Source organism: Uloborus diversus, chromosome 7 (genome assembly GCF_026930045.1).
Source record: "Uloborus diversus isolate 005 chromosome 7, Udiv.v.3.1, whole genome shotgun sequence".
Lineage (NCBI taxonomy): Eukaryota > Metazoa > Arthropoda > Arachnida > Araneae > Uloboridae > Uloborus > Uloborus diversus.
Genome location: NC_072737.1, coordinates 132,314,827 through 132,337,436, shown reverse-complemented (window position 1 = coordinate 132,337,436; position 22,610 = coordinate 132,314,827). Strand labels below are relative to the sequence as shown.

At 32.8% G+C, this 22,610-nt stretch overlaps 1 protein-coding gene across 1 annotated transcript in view; it reads right to left on the bottom strand.

The window, feature by feature from the left end:
- The window catches only part of LOC129226627 (uncharacterized), a 351,739-nt gene that overhangs the window by 19,038 nt on the left and 310,091 nt on the right, over positions 1 to 22,610 (bottom strand). The window contains exons 23-25 of the mRNA XM_054861257.1: positions 16,579 to 16,617; positions 13,085 to 13,218; positions 3,202 to 3,386 (exon numbers count right to left, since the gene is read on the bottom strand). Coding sequence (XP_054717232.1) covers positions 3,202 to 3,386; positions 13,085 to 13,218; positions 16,579 to 16,617 — 358 coding nt within the window. The remainder of the gene's footprint in view (positions 1 to 3,201; positions 3,387 to 13,084; positions 13,219 to 16,578; positions 16,618 to 22,610) is intronic.

Below are 22,610 nucleotides of genomic sequence, written 5' to 3'. Positions count from 1 at the left end.
CTTTTTTGGGGGAAATCATTGTTAATTTCGACGTAAATTCAAGTGGTGTTACAATTTGGCGGACCCTTGACGATAGATCGCCAATCTTTTGGTCGCCAAGTTTCGTCACCAACTTGGCGACAAGTTTGGCGATTTTTTAAAAAAAAATCTGTTTTCAATTTGGCCACTGGTGGTGATATTTAGAGAGTAAACTATTGAATCACATTAAAATTACCAATAATGGGAAAATGACATTAAAATTGGAGTAAAAGGAAGTCATGTGAGGCACACATCAGCTCGTTTAGTTATTGTATACACTATCATCGTTTTTACCTACTATTTGGATTATCCGCGGTTACCGAGCCAATCTATTCCGCAGATAATCAGGAGTTTACTGTACATCTAATCAAAAGCAACATCTGGGCAGTTAAAAACTGCAGTATTGCAATTATATCCCCGAATTTGCTGAATCGACAGACAAAACTTATGGAACCAGGGAACATTTGGAAGGTCAGAGTGACACCCCAATGAGGCTTTATTGCTTATAGAAGTACAGTCAGGGTTCATACTCTATTTGGATGAAAAAATTCCATGACTTTTCCAAGACTTTTTCATGACTTCAATGAAAATTTTCATGACCTTGTTACACGAAGAGAATAGCACCATTTAATCTCAAACTTGGCAATATTTGGAAATGAGCATTAGCAAAACATCTATATGAATGCCACAGCCTCATTGAAGCACTTACTCGTAATTTAAAAAATATAACACTTAAAAAACTAAACTATTCTTATTTGTCTTCATCATATAAATTTAAGTAAATCAAAAATGCAGCGAAGCGAATATGATGATGCTAAAATGTCTGATATTTTTTTTTAAACAGACAGAATGATATTGAATGGGACAAGGTTGATTGAGTCATCACTAAGTTTCAATAAATTTCCTTCAAAAGTTACCTTTTAGTGTCAACAGTGCCTTTAATCATCCACGTAACTTGACAGTATTTTGGTTCTTTGAAGTAAAGCCACATAGTTTAGTTCTTCATGTTTCTAAACCAGATCTTTTTTGAAAAAACCATTCAGTAATGAATCAATCTTCAGATTCAAAAGTATATTTGTTTTGTTTTCAAATTTGCATACTTTCAAATCCATATAAATTAATAGGTTCAGAAATTCAGGAACACGTTTAATTCCCGACATTGAACATAGCAGTGGGTCGCATGGATTAGTTTTGCGTGCCGTATATTAAGCAATACTGGTTTAGACCATTAGAATTCCTCTTTTTCTGTATTCTATCGCCTGACGTAAGATCTTTATTTTCTAAAACATTTAACAAATTAAGATAAACTCTAATAAATATAATAATAAAGTCCTTACGAGTGATGGAATCGAACTTGCATACAATTGAACTGCTTTTTTTTTGAGTGGTGGCAAAACTAAGAACATAAAATTTTGCTACTACAGAATTTGAAACATAAGAAGTGTTGAAAATAACAGAAAATTCAAAATAAGTGATGTCCAGGCAGGAAAATCACATTGCAAAAAATGGTAAGGGACTGCGACAGAAGTAGATGCAATGAGATTTCAAAATTCAGATTTGATTTTTGGATCGTTCAATTTTCCACTTTTAATAGCTTTTTTGTGCTATACTGTTAAATCACTCAAAATTTCTAATGCTCCTTTAGCTACTGTTCCTTTCTCTTTGTCCAGGAAATTTTTCCATGACTTGAAATAAATTTCCATGACTTTCAATGAAAATTTCAATTTTCCATGACTTTTCCAGGTCTGAAATTTTGCTATTTTTTTCCATGACTTTCCAGGATTTCCATGACCCGTACGAACCCTGTACAGTTGTTTCTGCTCAATGCGATCACTTTGGAGTAAAACGATTTTGATAACAGTGAATCACGAAATTAGATAAATTTACCATTTTTAGCCGCACCATACTGAGTTTCCCACGAAAAACCCGTGATGTGCACCGTCATCCAGCAAATATCATTGTAAATTTCCTGTGAGGATATAAATTAACCTTGCACATTTATTCAGCGTAATATTTCCAATATTTTCTCCTGAGTGAAACTATTTTGTTCTGAAGAAAGGAAAAACATTGTTGTAATATTTTTTGCCAACTTTCCCAGTAAAAGTCAGATAATGAAGAAAAAAGCATGAAAGAGGGGTTAATGTGTTTTAAAACTATCGCGAAAACCAAAAAACTTAAAAATAAATAAAATAATTAAATAAATATTGAAAAATTACAAATTGAAAAGTAGGGTATTCGCAACTCCAGAACTCGAATGCGTTACCTTGCGGTGATTAATAATACTAAAGAAAAAGGTAAAACATTCCATTCCACGTGTTTCCTTTGGGGTAAATTACAGGCTTCAGACAGTTTATGGTGTAATGTAATTTCATAAGAAAGAAAAGAAAGCTTCCCACAAACATGTTGCAAAATTACTTCCATTCACTAAACGTCAAAGCAAGTTATAAGTTACGGCATGCCGTTTGTTTTACCTTTTTCATCCGCCATTAGACAGTGGCTGCAGCACCCCCTGTAATTTATTGGAGTTGCGAATTGAGATGGGGAAAAATGTCTGTATGTCAGTTTTAGTTTTTGTATTCAATGTTTGGCAAAGAAATAAAGAGTTCTTTATGTTTGTACGTAAAAATATGCACAGACGTTTTTTTTTAAACATATTTCTTGAAGTTGACATTTCGTTGTTTTCTTTTTATTTTGAAAGCTCATTCATTCATTTATCAAATTATTTTTCGGCAACAGGGAAAAACAAACGATTTCTTTATTTTTTGATATAATGTATTTATTTTAATGAGTTTTTTTATTTTTCATTTTTTGTTTTTTGAAAGCGATCAAAGATTTTTTTTAATGAAAAAAAAAGTTAGCTGCTCTTTTTGAAAGGTACTACACTTCTTTATTTATTCATTTTTTAAGCATCTATTTCTTCAGATTTGCGAGGCATATTTTATTTCTAGAAGTCAGGTCAAAATGTTAAAAAGTAACGTTTGATATAATTTGCAATTTTAGCTAATATTCAAAGTACTGATTACATACTGGAAAGTCAATATTGGTAAACGGGAAAGTAGACTCGTTTAGCTCTTGACGGAACTTCTTGTTGAATGTTTAAAACTGGACTACGAAGAAACAAACCGGAAGGGAATTTTTTGGAGCGTAGAGCAGAAATCGAAGTATAAATACAATGCATTTTACCTTTCAGATCTAGAATAACTTCTCCTAGGAACTCGGGCGGCCTGTTAACATCATAGTTCCAGACCGAGATTTCGAGGTGTTTTTTCTTCAGTTGGTCTTGTGGCACATCTGGATAGACCATTGTTTGCTTCCACTCCGGATTACTACAGCGGGAAAAGTATCGCGTTCGTCTCTGGTTCTCCACGCTACAAGAAACAAGCAAAAAGCAAAACTTCAGCAGATGAGAAAATAACAAGACTTGAAACATGACATAAATGATACATTGTAAAAAAAAATGTGTAACCTTACTCCCCATTACTCTGGAGTAACTTAACTGATATAAACTGGTGTAAAGTTACACATCGCATGTGGAAGGTTACCCTATAGTAATATAACTATAGCACAACTTTTCGCTCATTTCTGTGTAAGGTTACACCATAACTTTCTGTATGCTTACAGAGAAATTGGGTGAAAGTTTACACATTAACAAAAATTAAGCCTCCATCTGTTTATTTTGAACGATTTATCAAGTTCATGCTTTTTACAACCAATTTTCACCAATTATTTTAATGTACAATATTTATTTATTTTAATATACGAACAAAACATTTTTATTGAACTAAGAGATTTAATGATCTGAGTCAGGTCCGAACTCAGTGCGTTAATTTCAGACTCGCAAAGGAAGAGCTTTTAACGCTCGGCAACCAAGGTCGGTTTACGCTCCGCTAATAAGAGTTTACCTGCTCTGCGTCGATCCTGATCTTTAAGCATGAGCTTTGAATTCTATTGAAACCAAAGAGCAAGGTTCCTCCAACAATTTGAGTTTTCAAAACAATGATGCTACACGCTTCAGAATTGGTGTAACGTTACACCCAATAATACTGGTAACCTTACGCATTTTTTTAGTGTAAATGATAGGAGTAGTTTTATCAATATGCTAAATTTTTCAATATTATGAATTCCAAACATTCTCTGCAGTTCTATCATCATTGCACTCAATATAAAGAAAGACATTTGTAATAAAATATATTAAAAGGTGGTTTTATGATCATAGCACACATTCTATATAAATTATAAGATGTTTAAAGATTCATTAAGATTAAAAAATGCGTATTTTCCATATGCTTTTTAAAAAGTATCTTCAAAGAAGATTATTTAGAAACCCGACATTAAATATGTCGATTTATTTGGGAATCGGCAAAACAACGAAATCGTCTTTAGAAAATAATTGAAAGGTTCAGTTCTCGAAAAACTCTAAAACCAGGGAAAACTATAAAATTACTTCATCGTCTTTGGTACAATTTCAGTCTCTAATATCTTACATTTCTACAACACAAAAAAAGAAAAAAGAAAGAAAGAAACGATGTGATCACTGCACTATTTTTTTAATATTTTTGACTAAGTCTGTGCTACACGTATTTAAAGTATGATCAATTACTGATTATAGATAGAGGCACTTTCAAATTTCATGAAATTTATACTTTTTTTCCAGCGTTTTAGATTTGAAATTTCAACTACACAATCTAAATGGAACTTATAATAGGGCTTTAGAAAGAGCAGATTTTTTTTTTTTTTTTTTAAGTTCTTCCAACCGTAGTAGTCAACTGTTGTTGAAAAGACCGTTTTACAGAGATTTATCTCATACAGATGTCAACAATTTTAACTTAGAGGAATCTCATCAATCCGGCATTTTATTTGGAGTATCACTTTTCTCAACAACTTGGCGAGATATTGCCAGGGTGCGAAAATTTGCCAGAAAAAGCTAAGATCCTTTTTAGAACATCATAATTCAACTTAAAGAAAAAATGGATGACTAGCTTTCATTATGACCTCGCATACGAAATTTCAACATTTTGAGGCGTACCATTCTTTAGTTATGCGAGATAAAAGCATACGTACATACAAACGCAAACAAAAATCGTAATAATTAACTCGGAAATGACCAAAATGAATTTTTTTTTCGGCCTGTACGTCAGCTGGTACCAACATTGCTAAAAAACTCTTGAAATTTTATGGTAAAAGTTATTGACATTCATATTGCCAGTAACTTTTACGCAAAGTTCTATTTTGCTGTAAAATTTTACGATAGAATAAACGAGAGCTAAAAATACAAAATGCGAGCAGCAGATTTCGATCTTGGAAGCTACGAATTGGCAGGCTGCTTTGCTGCTCACCATACTTCGGGACGCATCGAGGGGAGGGGGAACACAGTGTTATGTGCTTTGCACTGTAATTCACGTGTTGTATCAATTGGCGCTGCATGCTTTATTTTTTTTTTTGGGACAATATCCTGTAATTTTTTTAGTACTGTAAACATTCCATTTTACTGTAAAATTTACCACTAGAGAACATACCTAGCGCTGCCTGGGTCAATAATAATACTGAGAAACAATTAATACTTTGCTTTTTTATTTTTAGCCTTGCTCCGCAGTTTTTACCAGCGTTAATACGACAACAGTGCATTAAAGTTCATCACATTATATCTATATATATAAAAATCTTGTGTCACGATGTTTGTTCGGGGTAAACTCCGAAACTACTGAACCAATTTTCATCAAAATTCATACGTATCTGTAATTTGGTCCAACTTAAAAGTTAGGATAGTTTTTATAATTTTTTATTGCAAATAGAATGTTTATTATACATTAATAATATGTATTGAATGTTTGGTTCTGTAAATTCTTACTAGATGTCGCTGTAAGTTCATTCATCCTCAAAAATTTTATTCTTAAGTTAATTAAAATTTACAAATGATACTCTGTTACGGATAAGATATTTATCAAAAATATCGCCGTAGAAAGGAGGAGTATAGAGGCTACATTTTTCAATCTATATGTCAAATTCCACAAATCAAGTTGGAATTGATAAGCAGAGGGTAGTTCCATACTCACCACTGCTTTGAAAAACGTATGAATCTCATATAAATGTCGACTTTTGCAGTTCCATGAAATCCATTTAATACTTAGTCAAATATGTTATTAAAGGTCCTTGTTATATTGCAATTGAAGTAAGAGGTATAGACAAAATTGCCGAAAAAATACAATGAGCGATGAGTGGACATAAAAACAGCAACGAAGCTATCTGGCTACTCTATGTACGAAAGAGATCCTTATGTACAGCATCTTGCAGTACATCTTGAAAACGGTCAACGAGTATATTTTACCGAAGGTATTTTATACGAAGAGCACTTGAACCTCCAAAAACGACCCTGTTTTTTTTCTTTTTTTACATTGTTAAAAACTTTATGTGTACGGCTCGATTCTCAGAAAGAAAATTATTTACCAATGTTCCACGCTATTTTACATGCACTGTAAACAAATCCGAAATGTCACTTTATTTCCATGGAACATGTTGGGATTTCACAGGTCCTCAACAATTTTATTTGGAAATCAAGTATCTGCTTCAAAACGTTTCCTGAATTGCTACAAACGTCATGAATGCAGACTTCTCACTGTTGCGAAAAATATTTTTTATTTCCAGTTTAAAGATTAACTGAGCGTATTTATTAAGTGTATCGGCTTCAGTTCTATTACGTTCAGTCTACATTGACTAAGATCCCCATAAGAGTAAATGAGCTTCTGGATTCCGTAGCTTTGCGGAAGTCGCACGCGAGTTAGAATCACGGTACTTGCTTGAAAATCTGTCTGACCTTTCGCCATGCTTGCAGTAATACTTTTGGAGCTTTCTTGAAAAAGTAGAAAGGTGTTAAGCTTTGTATTCAACTTACCTAAGTTTTCTCTGAAGGGTCCAGTGAAACGACTGGTTTTTAGCCAGAGAGATTACAAAATTCTTCAAAAAGATTCCAGGATAAATTCAGGAAGGTTAATGAATTTTAGTGATGAATTGACTTCACTACTGTTGTCAGTAGCCCATCTATATTGAAGAAACTCCCAATGGGAGCAAGTGAGTCTCTGGATTCAGTAAAATTCCAAGAGTAACAAGCAAGTCGAATTCTTTGTGCATGCTTGAAAGTTTTTCTTAGCATTGGCTATGGTTGCGAAAATGCTTTTGGTATTTTCTTGGTATGTCGAAAAATGTGCCAAGCTATTTCTTTTAAACGAACTTAGGTTCTCTCTGAAAGCTTCAGAGAAGTGGTTGTCTCAAATCGGAGAGGTTTCTGAATTCTTCAGAAAGACTTCAGAATAATTTTAGGAAGGTTATTGATTTTTAGTAGAAAACGTTCCTATTTTTTACAAGATATCTTGATGGCAGAAATTGGGCGTATTAGCAACCCATTATTTTTCAAGAGGATTTTTAATTGTTTTTACAGTGGTGAATAAAATCAGAAAATAATGAAAGCCACGTAAACAGAGAACAAAACATTCGTCAATCTCGGGCATGATTAAAAATTAAAGCCAAGACATTGGGACCAAAACTCCATCCAAAACGAAACTGTGCATCCAAAACAAAGTGAATATTGTTTTTGCATTTGTTTTCAGTAAACATTCCCGGACAGACAGGAATATTTACTGACCGTTAATTGTCGAGTGTTTGATACATATCACGATGCATGTAAAGAATTGTAATTATTGGTCACACACAATCATTCGGAGTTGAAATTTTTTAATGCAGGTTTTATATAACGAGAAACAGTATTCGTCAACTGTTTAAGATAATTTTGATGACATAATATCTAACACAATCATCATTTCTGTGAGGAAATTATATAAATTTTATGCTTGAAAATGTCCATAAAGTTAAGCAAGTGCACCGATATCCAAATCTGGATTTTAAACCAGAGATGTATAATGAAGCATTAGTGTTAATTGAAGATTTATGCATTTCAGTTTCAAATTTGTTGTTTAGTCATTATAATGTGCTGTTACCCGATTGATTGGTCACCGATTTAGTTAACACGGATTTGCAACGAGAAAAAACAGTGGAATGAAGTTGTCTTAGCTACAATTACTGTGCATAATGAGCCATTATTGACAGCTAAAAAAATCATTATCAGATTGTGCTGACTATTGATGCTGAACAAGGCTATACAGTTGTCAATGAAAACAAAGCCTTAAACATTCCAACTGAATTTTTAAATTCTCTGGATATACTAGGAATGCCACAAGACGATTTCCGATTAAAAATTGGTTCAACTATTATTTGTTTTTACAGTTTAAACCCACCTTGATTATGCAACGGTACACGTTTCGTCATTAAAAGTCAACAAGTTTGACGGAAAAGTTTAAAGGAGAAACTTTTATGTCTGCCACGTAATCCATTTATTGCGTCATAATTTTCAAACTCATTTAGAAGGCTTCAATTTCCAATTTATTTAGCTTTTGAAAAGACCATGAAAAAATCTCAAAACAAAACAATGTCTCTTTTCGGTCTGGACTTGAAACATACATGTTTCTCTCATGGGCAACTATCTATCGCCTACTCACAAGTGGGAAAGTTATCATACCTATTCGTGTTAGCATAAGATAGGTTAAGAAAGAATATTGTGCACGTCTTAGTGCTTAGATAATTATCAGTCTTCAAATAATAGAAACAATATATCGAAGTCAATGTTATTTAACGCATTTATCAAATTTAATTTTTATACTAGCTACGTGCCCGGCGTTGCACGGGCTACTTAAAAAATGAAAGAGATGTCCAATTGATGTTTTTGTATTACTCTGACATCAGTTTCTAAAGCGCTAAGGAGTAAATAAATACACGTAATGCAAGGTTTGCAAAACACCAATAGAGCCTATTTTTAGCAAAAATTTCTTTAACGTTAATCATAGTTATCAATGATACAAGTTATCAGCATTTTCAATTAGTACAAAAGATGAAAGTACATGCATTATCAACTTTAATCTGTGCTCACGTTAAAATAAATTACATCTGATAGACTATATCTGAAATATTTATGTACAATTACAATCACCATTTTTAACATAAAATGAGACACACTTTTTGGTTGATTACGTGAAACTAAAGCACCAAGACTAAATAAATACCAATAAGCATTAATTTAATACCAAGTCATCAGATTCCAATTTAGCTTTAGTTAAAATCCTTAAAAACAATCTTTTTTGTTCAACTCTGTTTCACTTAAAGAAATCCAAACAATCTTAATTTAATATGTTCTTTTAACGACACAAACTGTATTTCAAAAATAGAAACAGGAAGGAAAAAGAAAGTTATTACAATTCGAAAACTCACCATGTGACGGGAAAAAGTCCAACAAAGTAAACATAGTTAGTCGCACATCCTAAATGTGCCAAAATATGAGGTCGGTGAATGATAAACTTACACTACAATCAATAAACATAGCTAAAGAAAAAAACTTTCATATGCTGAAAAGAGTTAAGAACGTTGAATGTAAAAAATAAAAAAAGAACAGACGATAAAATAAAAGCTATGTTCGAATAGAGCAACCAATTTTAAACTAATTTAAAATGAAATTCTAGATGGAAACGTTGTTTTAAGATTTGGACAGCAGCCAAAAAACTCTTTTAAAACAATTATTAGAATTTTACTTGCTCACCCATGTGCAAAATGGCAACAGGAAAGAAATAAAAATTCCTGAATAACGTTATGTTAATTAACGTTTTAATTAATATCTCCACTAATTAAAGTCGCACAATTACGAGATTGGTCCTATTGTTTTCTTTGCAAAATTTCGAATTGATCGGTATCTCGTTTGACTCTCGATTCGCAGTGGTTCTCGAGAAGATCGATCTTCAGACAGACAGACGGACGTGAACAGATTTTAATATTATAGTGGATATTTTTTATTTAGTTAATGTATTTTGTAAAGAAGCTCTTGATTGCAAACTATAGATAAATCTGAGATGAATAAAATATAGTGTACATTCTAAAAGCGTATGTTGGTTTATGTTTAATTCGCAACTCCAACGAACTATAGGGGGCACTGCAGTCACTGTCTAATGGCCGACTTAAAAACTAAAACAAACGCATGTGGTAACGAAGAAAATGCTAAAAGTGTTGTGATTTTTGTTCGTATGTATGATATTTTTCGCTTTATTCTTTTTAAATTAATTTTCAAAGTCTTGTGGATATTCTGGCCCACGTAGAAAGAAATGAGAATTCAAGAAGCATTACTAAACGTCAAAGATTAATGCAAACTACGTAGTTCGTAGTTCTAAGCAGCCATTTCCACGATGTTGAATTCGATATTTATCAATTCTTGATAAAACTAAATAATAATTGTGGCCTGACAAGAACAACAATTAATGCTGGAAAATTCAATATGACATTACAAATTGTTATCGAAAGAAGATAATACTTCTTTGCCTTGCTTGGCTAGCGCTTATTGTTTTGCATTTGTTGCTGAGTTATTTCTCTCGAATTCCCGAATCGGTTAATTTAAAAATTTTCTGTTTCGATTTTTCTAATTTCTGAGTTATGATTTAATTGTGTCAAGTTATGCAAATCATCTACAGAATTCTTACGGATATATGGTGGTAGTTTTCTTTTCAGTTGATTGACCATTATTTCTTTTTACTTATCGAATTCTGTAATCTTACTACCATTTTATTCCACTCATGATAAAAATTAAAAATGGTTTAACTAAAAACGCGAAATCTCGCCAAGGCTACTTTGCTCGCACAATACTAAAACTATAACCCTAAACAAATTTGGCGAAACCTTTCAGCTGAGAATAAAAGGAATAAAGTAAATTCTTTCTCGGTGAAACATTTTTCATTTTGTTCTACGATAATATATTCACGAAAATATTTTGCATACCGTCCATTCCAACTAAATGCTGCTGTAAAAGATGGTTAGTTAAATTAATTTAAGATTAAAAAAAACTCATATTCTTACAAATTCATACAAAACAATAAAAATTTTTACCTTGTATAACGTTATCCAAGTTTGTTAATCCAGTTTTCGCTTTCACTATTTTCAATCAACTCATATTTTAGAAGGAAATAAGGAAAACTAACATTATTTTGAGAAGCTCGAGAATACTACTAAGGGACGAATTAATTTCTGTAGCTGAAATCAAACTAAGACTCATCGATTGCGTTAATAAATACTCAGAGCAAACTGCCTGTGTTTACGTCAACAGACACACGTGGAACGCAACGTGGCAATGTTTTAGTTTCATCGGCAGTTTTGCAAATCACCGCAAGGTAGCGTATTCGAGCGCTTGAGTTCCGAATTTCTACGTTCTGATATTTTACAATCAGTTTCGATATTTACTGTCACTTTCAAGATACTTTGCTTTTATTTTTGGCCGAAGTCATACTTGCAAAATTTACTAAGCGTAAGTATAGTGCTTTAACCGTTGAAAATTATTACTAAATTCAATAAGTACGTAATTCAGCCTAACACGCCCATTATCAATCTTATTTGTTTTAAAATTGGCTAGACTATTTTAAGCTTAACTAAAAATATTGATTAGATTTTATCAAAATATTGAGTAAAAGAATATTTTATTCCAACTACTTCGCCACAGCAACGCGTGGCTGGGTCAGCTAGTATATATATATATATATATATATATATATATATATATATATATATATATATATATATATATATATATATATATATATATATATATATATATATATATATATATATATATATATATATATATATATATAGTAAAAAATTACACACCCTTATCCACATCAAGGTTTTTTGTTAAAAAAAATCGAAAAAAAAAATTGAAGACCCTTAATATATGAATCAATTAATTTTTAAATGAGCCGCGTAATGAATGCTGAAAATCTTGCCGCCCGCATCGAAATTCGAACCCGAAGTCGAGTGCTTTACCGACTGATCTGTTCGAGCAATAAAAGTTCGAGCTATTGATGCATAATGATTATTATTGATTTAATTTCAATTTATTGCTGATCCACTCCTATTAGTCATTGTTATATAGCCTATAGCTTTCCTCAATAAATGGACTATTCAACACAAAAGGAATTTTTCAATTCGAACCTGTAGTTCCTGAAATTAGCGTGTTTATACAAACAAATTCTTCAGCTTCATATTATTAGTATAGATAAAAGTTTCCTGAATTTTTAACAGTCTATATGTCACCGATAGCATTCTAAGGTACCTATATACGCACGAATATACCCAAGAAACTAGCCAACATTCATGCGGGATAAGTATGACGGAAATTTAGGCCTAAGTGAAACTTTTTTCGTGATCTTGAAAAAAATGAATTCAATGAATTAAATGAATGAATTTAAACAGAGTATTGTTTCAATTAATAGTTTCCAATTTACCTAAAAAAGTTTTTTTCTTTTCAAAAATCCGTTTTAAATGTTAGTAATGCATACCCCCCCCCCCCCCCCATGAAATAACTTTTTGCCCAAATCATTTTAGAGGGAGAGTTAGGCGATGCTAGAGAATCGAAATTAATGAACAATAAAAAAAAGTTGGTTTGGTTTATACTCAAAATATATGTTTCAGATTTTTTTTTCAACCAGCTTCTTGTTAAATCCTAATCAATATTTAAATAATGTGCATCGTTTGAAAAAATACTAAAAATGTTTCTTTATTTATTTTTCTTTTCTATGCTCAGTTGGTTAATATATATATATATATATATATATATATATATATATATATATATATATATATATATATATATATATATATATATATATATATATATATATACGCACTGTAAGGCTAAAAAATTGTGGTATGAGTCTTTCCGTATTAGACTGTCGTTTGCAGTGCTACATTGTCCGGTTGGCAGTGCTCTTTCGAATCTACATTGTCAGTGTAAAGTAAATGAATTATCAGAAAGTTTGCGATATTAAAAATGATGAAAAGCTTAACTTGCAATGAACTTATGCTTTATTTTTAGGATCAATTTTAAACTTCCGAACAAGTATTTAATGAAATGCGTAAAGTTTTGGCAATCTGACACAGTACCTCTGAATTTCAATATGTTTTTAAAGCTGAAAATAAGTAAGAAATTCACCATCGTTCAGGCAGAAGATAACACTTCACGTACGGGTCTGGCAACCCACTGTTATCCCTAGATGTCACTAAATTCCTTGCTCTCACAATGGTGACGTATAATATGGATGCCTTTGAGTCATAGCATACTTGAAGCTGTAATGAAAACGAAAACGTGTTTATTCTAAATATATAAATTACCCTTTAGAAGCACGAAATTTGATGCAGTTTCAAAGGGGAAAATAATAATAAGTCTCATGCGAAGTAGGTATGATAAACGTTATCATGGGCATCTCGGGGACCATTGATTGTTTTATCTCTTTCATGAGAACTGCGTACTATTCTAGCAATTAAACAGATTAGATGCACCCTTGCGTCTTCTGGTGGCCTCACTCTCTGAAGTACTGCCAATATTCTTTGCAGCAGAATAACCATTGATTGTTGTGTGTCCCCCATTAGAGCTGCGTACTTTTCTAGCAATTAAACAGATTAGATGCACCCTTGCATGTCCTGGTGGCCTGATTCCTGAAATACTGCCAATACTCTTTGAAGTATAATAACTATTAATTTTTCTATAGCCCCAATGAGAGCTGCGTACTATTCTAGCAATTAAACAGATTAGATGCACTCTTGCGTGTTCTGGTGGCTTGACTCTCTGAAGTACTGCCAATATTCTTTGCAGAAGGATAACGTACGACTAGAAGGAAAAGGTTTTAGCTTTCAAGTCTATCACCAGGAGAAGCAAGGCATAAGGAGCAAATTTTAAAACAGTCTTGATCAGTTGCAATCTCCCGTGATACGGTTGTCTAAGTCCTTGAAAGAGGGCCGAAGTAACGTTGCATTATAAGTTCTACAAATGTTCTTCGTTTACATTTTGAAATGGTGGTTTATCAGCTCTGAGCTACAGTTTAATGATACCCGTAATTATTCCATTTTATTTTCATCCAGCGAGCCGGACACTCAGAACATCAACTTGAATTTATCGGCACGTTCTAAGAACCACTGCAGCATAATCCCAGGATTGTAACACGGGTTGATGTACGTAGGTGAAAAGATTTATTTGTAATAGGGAAAACAGAAGTCCAGTAAGAGAGCAAATGATTTGCATAGCTGTTGAAATAGTAGAAACTCTCATGGAGAGTTATAGAACGAACAATAGTTCCTGAGATGCCCATTATAACGTCTCATAAATTGTTGTAACATCTATTCCTGTAATGTGCAACAAGTTTACCAAGAGGACGGTACAGCAGGACACTACTATCAACAAAGTAATGAACCAAGAAATCACATTCGATTCGTTATGGTAACACTGCTCAGTAATCACACGTCGGAATCAGTTGCGTGACCCACTTACAATTTTCCTCTCTCTCTCTTTCTTGGGAGTCGCGTCCTATAAAATGGAAACCACTGATTTTGGCTTTCTTCCCCAAAAGAAACCAATTTTTGACAGTAGTTTTAATACGATTGAGCTGGGTAAGCTTCAAATCACTTTGTAAAATGATAGGATTCCCTTATCAAATTGCGGAAAAAACCTTGTGAAAATTCATAGATTGAGCTGGTTTTAATACTAAACAGCTAAACTAATAGCCATATTCACCAACCAGTCTGAACCTTAGTTCGACACATGACCCCGTTTGAAACCTTATTCAGCCAATCAAAAGGCTTCTATCAGCTGTTCAGGATGCTTGCTGGATGTTGAATCGGTTAGCGAATGCGACAATGTCACATCAAGCGAGCAGACTTGACAGCAGAGAAAATATAGAAAAGTGGATCCAACCTGCCGCAATCTATGTGCCATTTCGAAACGAAAAATAGCTCGACAGAGTTTTACGGACCAATAGTGCAACTTGTTATGAAAATACAATAGAGTTCTTAAAGCGTATCATTCAATACCCGGATCAAATCCAGAACACTCGGTCAATTTCTGGTAGGAGGAAAAAACATCGCTCAAAAAACCTGTTGAACGTGCATTTCCAATAACCTGGAATGTTCACAAACTTGGATACATTTCGGTCCACATTAAGCCTAGTTTTCAGGATTCAACTGTAGCAGGATACATGAAATACACCGCCAGCTCAGTCAATACAACCGAGGACTGAATTTCGTGCTTATTAGCACTCATCAGCCCGGCAAAGGAATTGACTGAGCTGGAGCTGGAAAACCTCTTAAGGAAGCCAAGAGGGCCAAACAAACTGGTAGCTAATATAAAATTAGCACTGACCAGACGAGTGACCGAAGCAATGGTTCGGTACACCCCATTATATAAAAAGCATTTAGACTCTGGTGCATGGTTTTATCATACAATCTTTTGGTGGCAGTAAGTTATTTATTATAAAATGTACAAGAGCTTAGCTTTAACGTCAGTTCTTGTTAATGTCAATTGTACATTTTAGCGCATCTACTGTAAAAAACTTGGATCCGGAACAAATACAGTAGGCACCGCTTAATGTGATCACTTTGGGACAAATACAATTTGATAACAATAACCGACTGACAACAATAACCGAAAAGAATCCAGGAGACACAAAAAAATGATTTTTTTCAATTAAGGTGCATTTATTTTGGCGACCTCAAATTAAAATCACAATGACTCGACTGAACGCAGTTTTAAATTATAAATTAAATTAACAGAATGGAAGCATCTGAATTATAAAATGTTAAATCTAAATTATGCAATTTTTAACCACAAAGTAATAGGTGAAGTAAAATATGACCGCTTTCCCTGACATTCGTAAACCAGTTTCAAATCACATTCAGCTTTTCTGTCTTTTCTAGTATGGGTTTTCTTGTTGTTTAAAGTTTAATTTAACTTCGCTTTGTTTTCAATCTCGACACAATTCTTTAATAGTGTACAAAGTAATGGCAACAATGGAGGTCCAACATCAATGCCGGCAATATGTCCAGTGACTGATTTTTTTTAGGTGGAAAAGAAAGTTTTCTTAGGGGGAGTCTAAGGTCACTGGAGTGAGGGGGGCGAACTTTATGTAGCTTCATTCCTAGAAAAATTTTGAACTGCTATTGAAAATCACCAACTGCTACACAGAAAGTTAGTCTCGTCAGGGTTTGCCTATGTATTTCTGTTAATTAAGGAACAAAAACGGGGAAAAAATTGAAAGTTTATGAAAAAGTGATAACAATAAACGAAGACGCTGATTACAATATCCGACTTTTTTAACGTGTGTTAACATACAAGTGTTCCGGGTCTTCGTGATTCTGATAACATTAAGCGAATGATAACATTAATAGTGATCACATTAAGCGGCGCCTGCAAGCATAATGTTAAATGCAGGATGATCAACATCTAAGCATTTTACATTAGATCAGTTGAAGTTAATGAAGTCAAAGGAAAATTAAATAGAAAATGTTTTTATAAAAGGCATTATTATCCCCAGTAATTTTCCTTTATCCACTGGAAACCTGCCTTTAAAAGAGATATTTCCATTGGAAAAAAGAGAAGTGTCATACTATATGAATATCATTTGTTCAAACATGATATTTTTACGTTTAGTTACGTACCTGTATTTCACCTGATATATCTTCTGCCCTGTACTTTTCCTGGAAGTGAAAAAAGGCATTGAATTATAAAGAATACTTTACATTGATAGTACTGATAAACAAGAAAATTTCCTCCGGAAAGTTCCACAAATTTAAGTAAACCTGATAGCAGGAGTTAGATACACTTCATAAAAAAGTTCAGCTGGGCTTCATTTCTGTGATATCCTCAGTTAAATAACACAAATTACTAGTTTTATTTATTTCTTTCTCTCTTTTAAAGTGTTTTGTTTTTGCAGACAAATGGTTTGAAAGTAAGTGGTAAAATATAGGTAAATGCAGTTAAGATTGTTTTGTCTGGCACTACGCCACTAAGCTAATTGTACCGCCCACTTGAAATAAATGCAAAATTTGTGCAGCATTCGAAAAACTGAAAAAAAAAAAAAAAAAAAAAATCTCTTAAAATGTGTGTTTGAAGCGAATTCGTGGGCACAACTTGCAGAAAAAGTTTACTAAAACTGTTTACACCGAAGTTTTACATCGAATTTCTTTATTTATTTTTTTGCTCTGAAAGGGAGTTGAAAAATGAGTGGTGTTTAACAAAATCAATGCTTGAAAATTTTTTTTTTAAAATTCTAAATAAGATAAAGGGTCATTCTATAGTGACTAACATAACATTCGTAGCTGATTTTCTAACTCTTGTTATTTAAAACCTGAAGTAAAAAGAAATTTTTTGGTTTAATGTGCAGATTTAAAATGCACAAGGTGACTATTTTTCATTTTTACCAAGAATGTAAATCAAAATAACCGTTGACAGGTATTTTTTCAGCAAAAAAGGCATTATGACGGACGTAACATTTTTGCAATCTGAGAAACAATGCTTATGTAACGAGGCAAATTTTCCTGGAAGTAACGCAGGCCTTTAGAATTGACTGATATATTTGTAAAAGGTAAACAGTCTATTTTTTAAAATGAACAACATATTTATTACAGCTGTTTCTTATTTATTTATTTATTTATTTATTTTTTGACCCTTAGTGGTACTTTCACAAAAGAATGTGTTTGACTAACGTAACCATCGAATAATGCGTATCAAAAACTTTTCGCAATTAATCTCTTGACACTTACATTACTTTTACACTTTTTAGGAACTTTTTTTATGTTGCAATGTGGTTCTTACTTTACTTATTTCCATATTAGAGTAATAAATTGAATTTAAGGATTCAATTCAATTAACCCAATTTGAATATGCCAAAAAGAAAAAAAAAACCTGCTTTTACCCACTGAATAACATTTCTTTTGGGCTAATTCAATCCTAAATATCTCTCTTTTAAAAAGTTAACACCATGCAAGTTGATAGTGTCACCAAATTCTAGTATTTTGCCAATACACTAGTTATTTTCATACGAAACTAAGTAGTACTTTTCAAGGGAATACGTTTTATTCTTCTAGGTTTACTGATTAGTCGAACGAATAGATCTTGATTTAAAATGTAATATTGAAAAAACAAATGTTCAAAAATTTTTTCAAAATGCATTTTAATTCCAGATGTCACCGCAAATGTTTTAATTTCTAAATCATCATTTACCTATGCATTTTCTGTAATATGCTACAGCAGGTATGATATAACATCTTCAAATGTTTTCCAACGAGCTGCAATTTCTTCATTTTAATAATTAGCGGAGATATTTTCTAAAAAATGTAAATGTTCTCCATTTTTAAGTAAGATTGTCTTTTTATTTTCTTAATTCTTTAGCTTGGATTCTTGTGTTGAATGCATATTCAGCAGAGTACTCACTTTGCTTTACCCACACTTCTTTTTAAAAAACAATAATTCATCTTTAAATTGGAAGTTTTTCGTTTTGAAGAAGACCTTTAACAAAGCCTTTTTTCAGTAGACAGAAGGTCTATATTGTAATATTTCTGGAGGTATTTTCACCCTAAATATTTTTAAACTATGTAGAATGTCTACTTAATTAAAATGGTTAATGAAAATGTACATTAAATTAAATATGTTTTAAATAATAACAGTCATTTTAAAAATGTTACGTTAGTCACACAAAATATTTTATATCTTCTGTATCTAAAAAAAAATATTTTGCATTTTTTAAGTAGATATGATACAGGTGTAAGAAAATAAAACGTGTTGACTGGTACAATTACCTGGCTTAGTTTTTAAACAGAAAATAGTACATTTTCGTGACTATCGTAACGCAAATATTTTCGATGAAATAACCAAACTAATTGAAATACTTATGATATATCTAAAAAGAACAGTCTATTTTATTGGGCCAACATCTAATCTTTTAGAATAAACATAGTTGTTTTAAAAATTTGAAAAAAAGTTTTATGCTACGCAAAAGAAAACTTTGAGGTATGTTTTTCGCGTATGCTATATACTGTTTGTCTTTCACGAGAAAAGCTCCCGCCGTCAAGTATGAGCCCGTCAACTGCCATAGAAACGGACTTCGTTCATTTTCTGGAAGGGTTAGCAGGAAGGCTTTTTGGCGTCATTTCGCCACTCATCTGCTCGCTTTTGTGCCATCATACGGGTTTTTCCTACACTAAGCTTCCCTTGGAAAAATGAGACGCGCCTCGTTACTATAGCAGTAGACAGGCGCAGACATTTCGGCGGTGGCTTTTCTCGTGATGGTCGGACAGCACAATACTGTAAAATGATGCTTAATTTATAAATTAAAACAAATATACAGTTTTTATTAAGTAAAACTAATGATAGTCAACAGTGTTGGGCATCAACTAAAAAAATCAACTAAATTTGTAATTGATTGATTAGTTGACTAAAGTAATCTGACTCCCATTTAGTTCAGACTAATATTTTAAAAATTTAATTCAATTGCAGACGAAGATTAACGTTAGTTTAAACTAACTCGTTAGTTGCTCAAAAAAACTAATTTAGTTCAGATTGATTTAGTTCAGATTAAATTAATCAGATTGAATTTAGTCAGACTAAAAGTAATCAGATTAAAAGTAATCAAATTGATTTGATTACTTTTTTAATTCAGATTAAATTCGTAAAATATAAATATCACATGAACAGAGGCACATTTGTATTTCTACGTGTATATATATATTTATGCAAGCATACACGAGTTAATGCGTGTACATACGACTACGTGCGGGTATATACGTATATAAACGTGTTATCCCGCGTATGTTCGTGTACGGAGGTATATTTGAAATTTTAAGTAAATATACATATTTATGTGTGCATACACCAGTAAATACGTGTATATACGAGTATGTACGTGTATATAAGAGTATGTACGTGTACACATGAGAATATGCGTCTAGATACGTGTTACCCCGAGTATACTCGTGTAAAAAGGTACATTTGTATTTCTACGTCATATTCCAGCGTGCGTATACGAGAAAGTACGTGTATATACAAGTATGTTCGTGCACACACGAGAATATGCTTATAGATATGTGTTACCCCGAATATACTCGTGTAAAGAGGTACATTTCTATTTAAACGTGTATATACATATTTATGCAGGCATATACGAGAAAATACGTGTATATACGAGTAAGTACGTGCACACACGACAATAGGCTTATAGATACGTGTTTAACCGAGTATACTCGTGTAAGATGGCACATTTGTATTTCTACGTGTATGTGCATATTTATGCGTTTACGAGCGAGTAAATACGTGTATATACGAGTATGTACGTGTACACACGATTATGCGTATAGATACGTGTTACCCCGAGTATACTCGTGTACAGAGGTAAATTTGCTTTTAATTGTGTATATACATATTTATGCGTACACACAAGCTAAGATACGTGTATATACGTGTACACATGAGAATATGCGTATAGATACGTGTTACTCCGAGTATACTCGTGTAAAGAGGTACATTTGTATTTCTACGTTTATATACATATTTAAGCGTGCATATACGAGAAGGTACGTGTATATACAAGTATGTTCATGTACACACGAGAATATACTTATACATACGTGTTACCCCGAGTATACTCGTGTACAGAGGTAAATTTCTATTTAAACGTGTATTTACATATCGATGCATGCATATACGAGAAAATACGTGTAAATACGAGTAAGTACGTGCACACACGACAATAGGCTTATAGATACGTGTTTAACCGAGTATACTCGTGTAAGATGGCACATTTGTATTTCTACGTGTATGTGCATATTTATGCGTTTATGAGCGAGTAAATGCGTGTATATACGAGTATGTACGTGTACACACGATTATGCGTATAGATACGTGTTACCCCGAGTATACTCGTGTACAGAGGTAAATTTGCTTTTAATTGTGTATATACATATTTATGCGTCACACAAGCTAAGATACGTGTATATACGTGTACACATGAGAATATGCGTATAGATACGTGTTACTCCGAGTATACTCGTGTAAAGAGGTACATTTGTATTTCTACGTTTATATACATATTTAAGCGTGCATATACGAGAAAGTACGTGTATATACAAGTATGTTCGAGTACACACGAGAATATGCATATTGATACGTGTTAACCCGAGTATACTCGTGCTCAGAGGTGAATTCGTATTTAATCTAGTACATGCACTTTTATGCGTGCATATAGGAGAAAAGACAAGTATATACGAGTATGTTCATGTACGCACGAGAATATGCGTATAGATACGTGTTTAACCCGAGTATACTCGTGTACAGAGTTACATTTGTACTTGTACGTTAAAATATATGTGTGCACACACGAGTTATACGTGTATATAGAGTAAGTACGTGTATATACGAGTATTTTTGTGCATATACGTGTATATACGTGTTGACTCGACGATATTCGTGTATACAGGAATTTTGTATTTCTACGTGTATATACCTACAAGTACGTGTGAACACAAGTAAATATGTGTATATACGATACATATTTGTAAACACGAGTTTATACGTATAAATACGTGCTATCCCGAGAATATTCGTGCACGGAGATATGTTTAATTTCTAAGTGTATGTACAAATTTATTTGTGCATACACGAGTAAATACATGTATACACGAGTATATACGTGTACACAAAGGAATATACGTATGGATACGTGTTAATCCGAGTATACTCGTGAACAGAGGTAAATTTGTATTTAAACGTATATATACATATTTATGCATGCATATACGAGAAAATACGTGTATATTCGAGTAAGTTCGTGTACAAGTGAGAATAGATTTCTAGGTTCTTTTTTTAGCCCGAGTATACTCGTGTACAATGGTACATTTGTATTTCTAGGTGTATAAGCATATTTGTGCGTTTATACATAAATAAATGCGTGTATAAACGAGTATGTACGTGAACACACGAGAGAATATGTGTATAGATACTTGTTACCCCGAATATACTCGTGTACAGAGAAATTTGCTTTGTATATACATATTTATGCGTACATATAAGAGAATACGAGTATGTACGTATTCACACGAGTATATGCGTATAGATAAATGTTACACCGAGTATACTCGTGTGTAGAGGTACATTTGTATTTAAGATTGCATATACATTTTTATGCGTGCATACATGAGAAAATACAAGTATATACGAGTATGTACGTGCACACACAAGAATATGCGTATAGATACGTGTTTAACCCGAGTATACTCGAGTAGAGAGGTACATTTGTATTTTTGGTTAAAATACATATTTATGCGTGCATACACGAGTTAGTACGTGTATATACGAGTAAGTACGTGTATATACGAGTGTGTACGTGTATATACGGAGCTGTACGTGTTAACCTGAGTATATTCGTGTCTACAGGAATTTTGTATCTCTACGCGCAAACAGAAGTAAATACGTGTATATACGAGTTCGTAAGTGTAAACACGAAATTTTACGTATAAATACGTATTTCCCGAGTCTATTAGTGCACGGATTAATATTCAAACTTCTAAGTGTACACAATGTTTATCAGTACAGCGTTTACAGACTTTCAGGGCAGATAGAGTACACATAGACGGGGGGAAACACATAGCAATGTATGGTCGGAAACACTTTCCTGGCGCGATAGTGACAACACCAATCA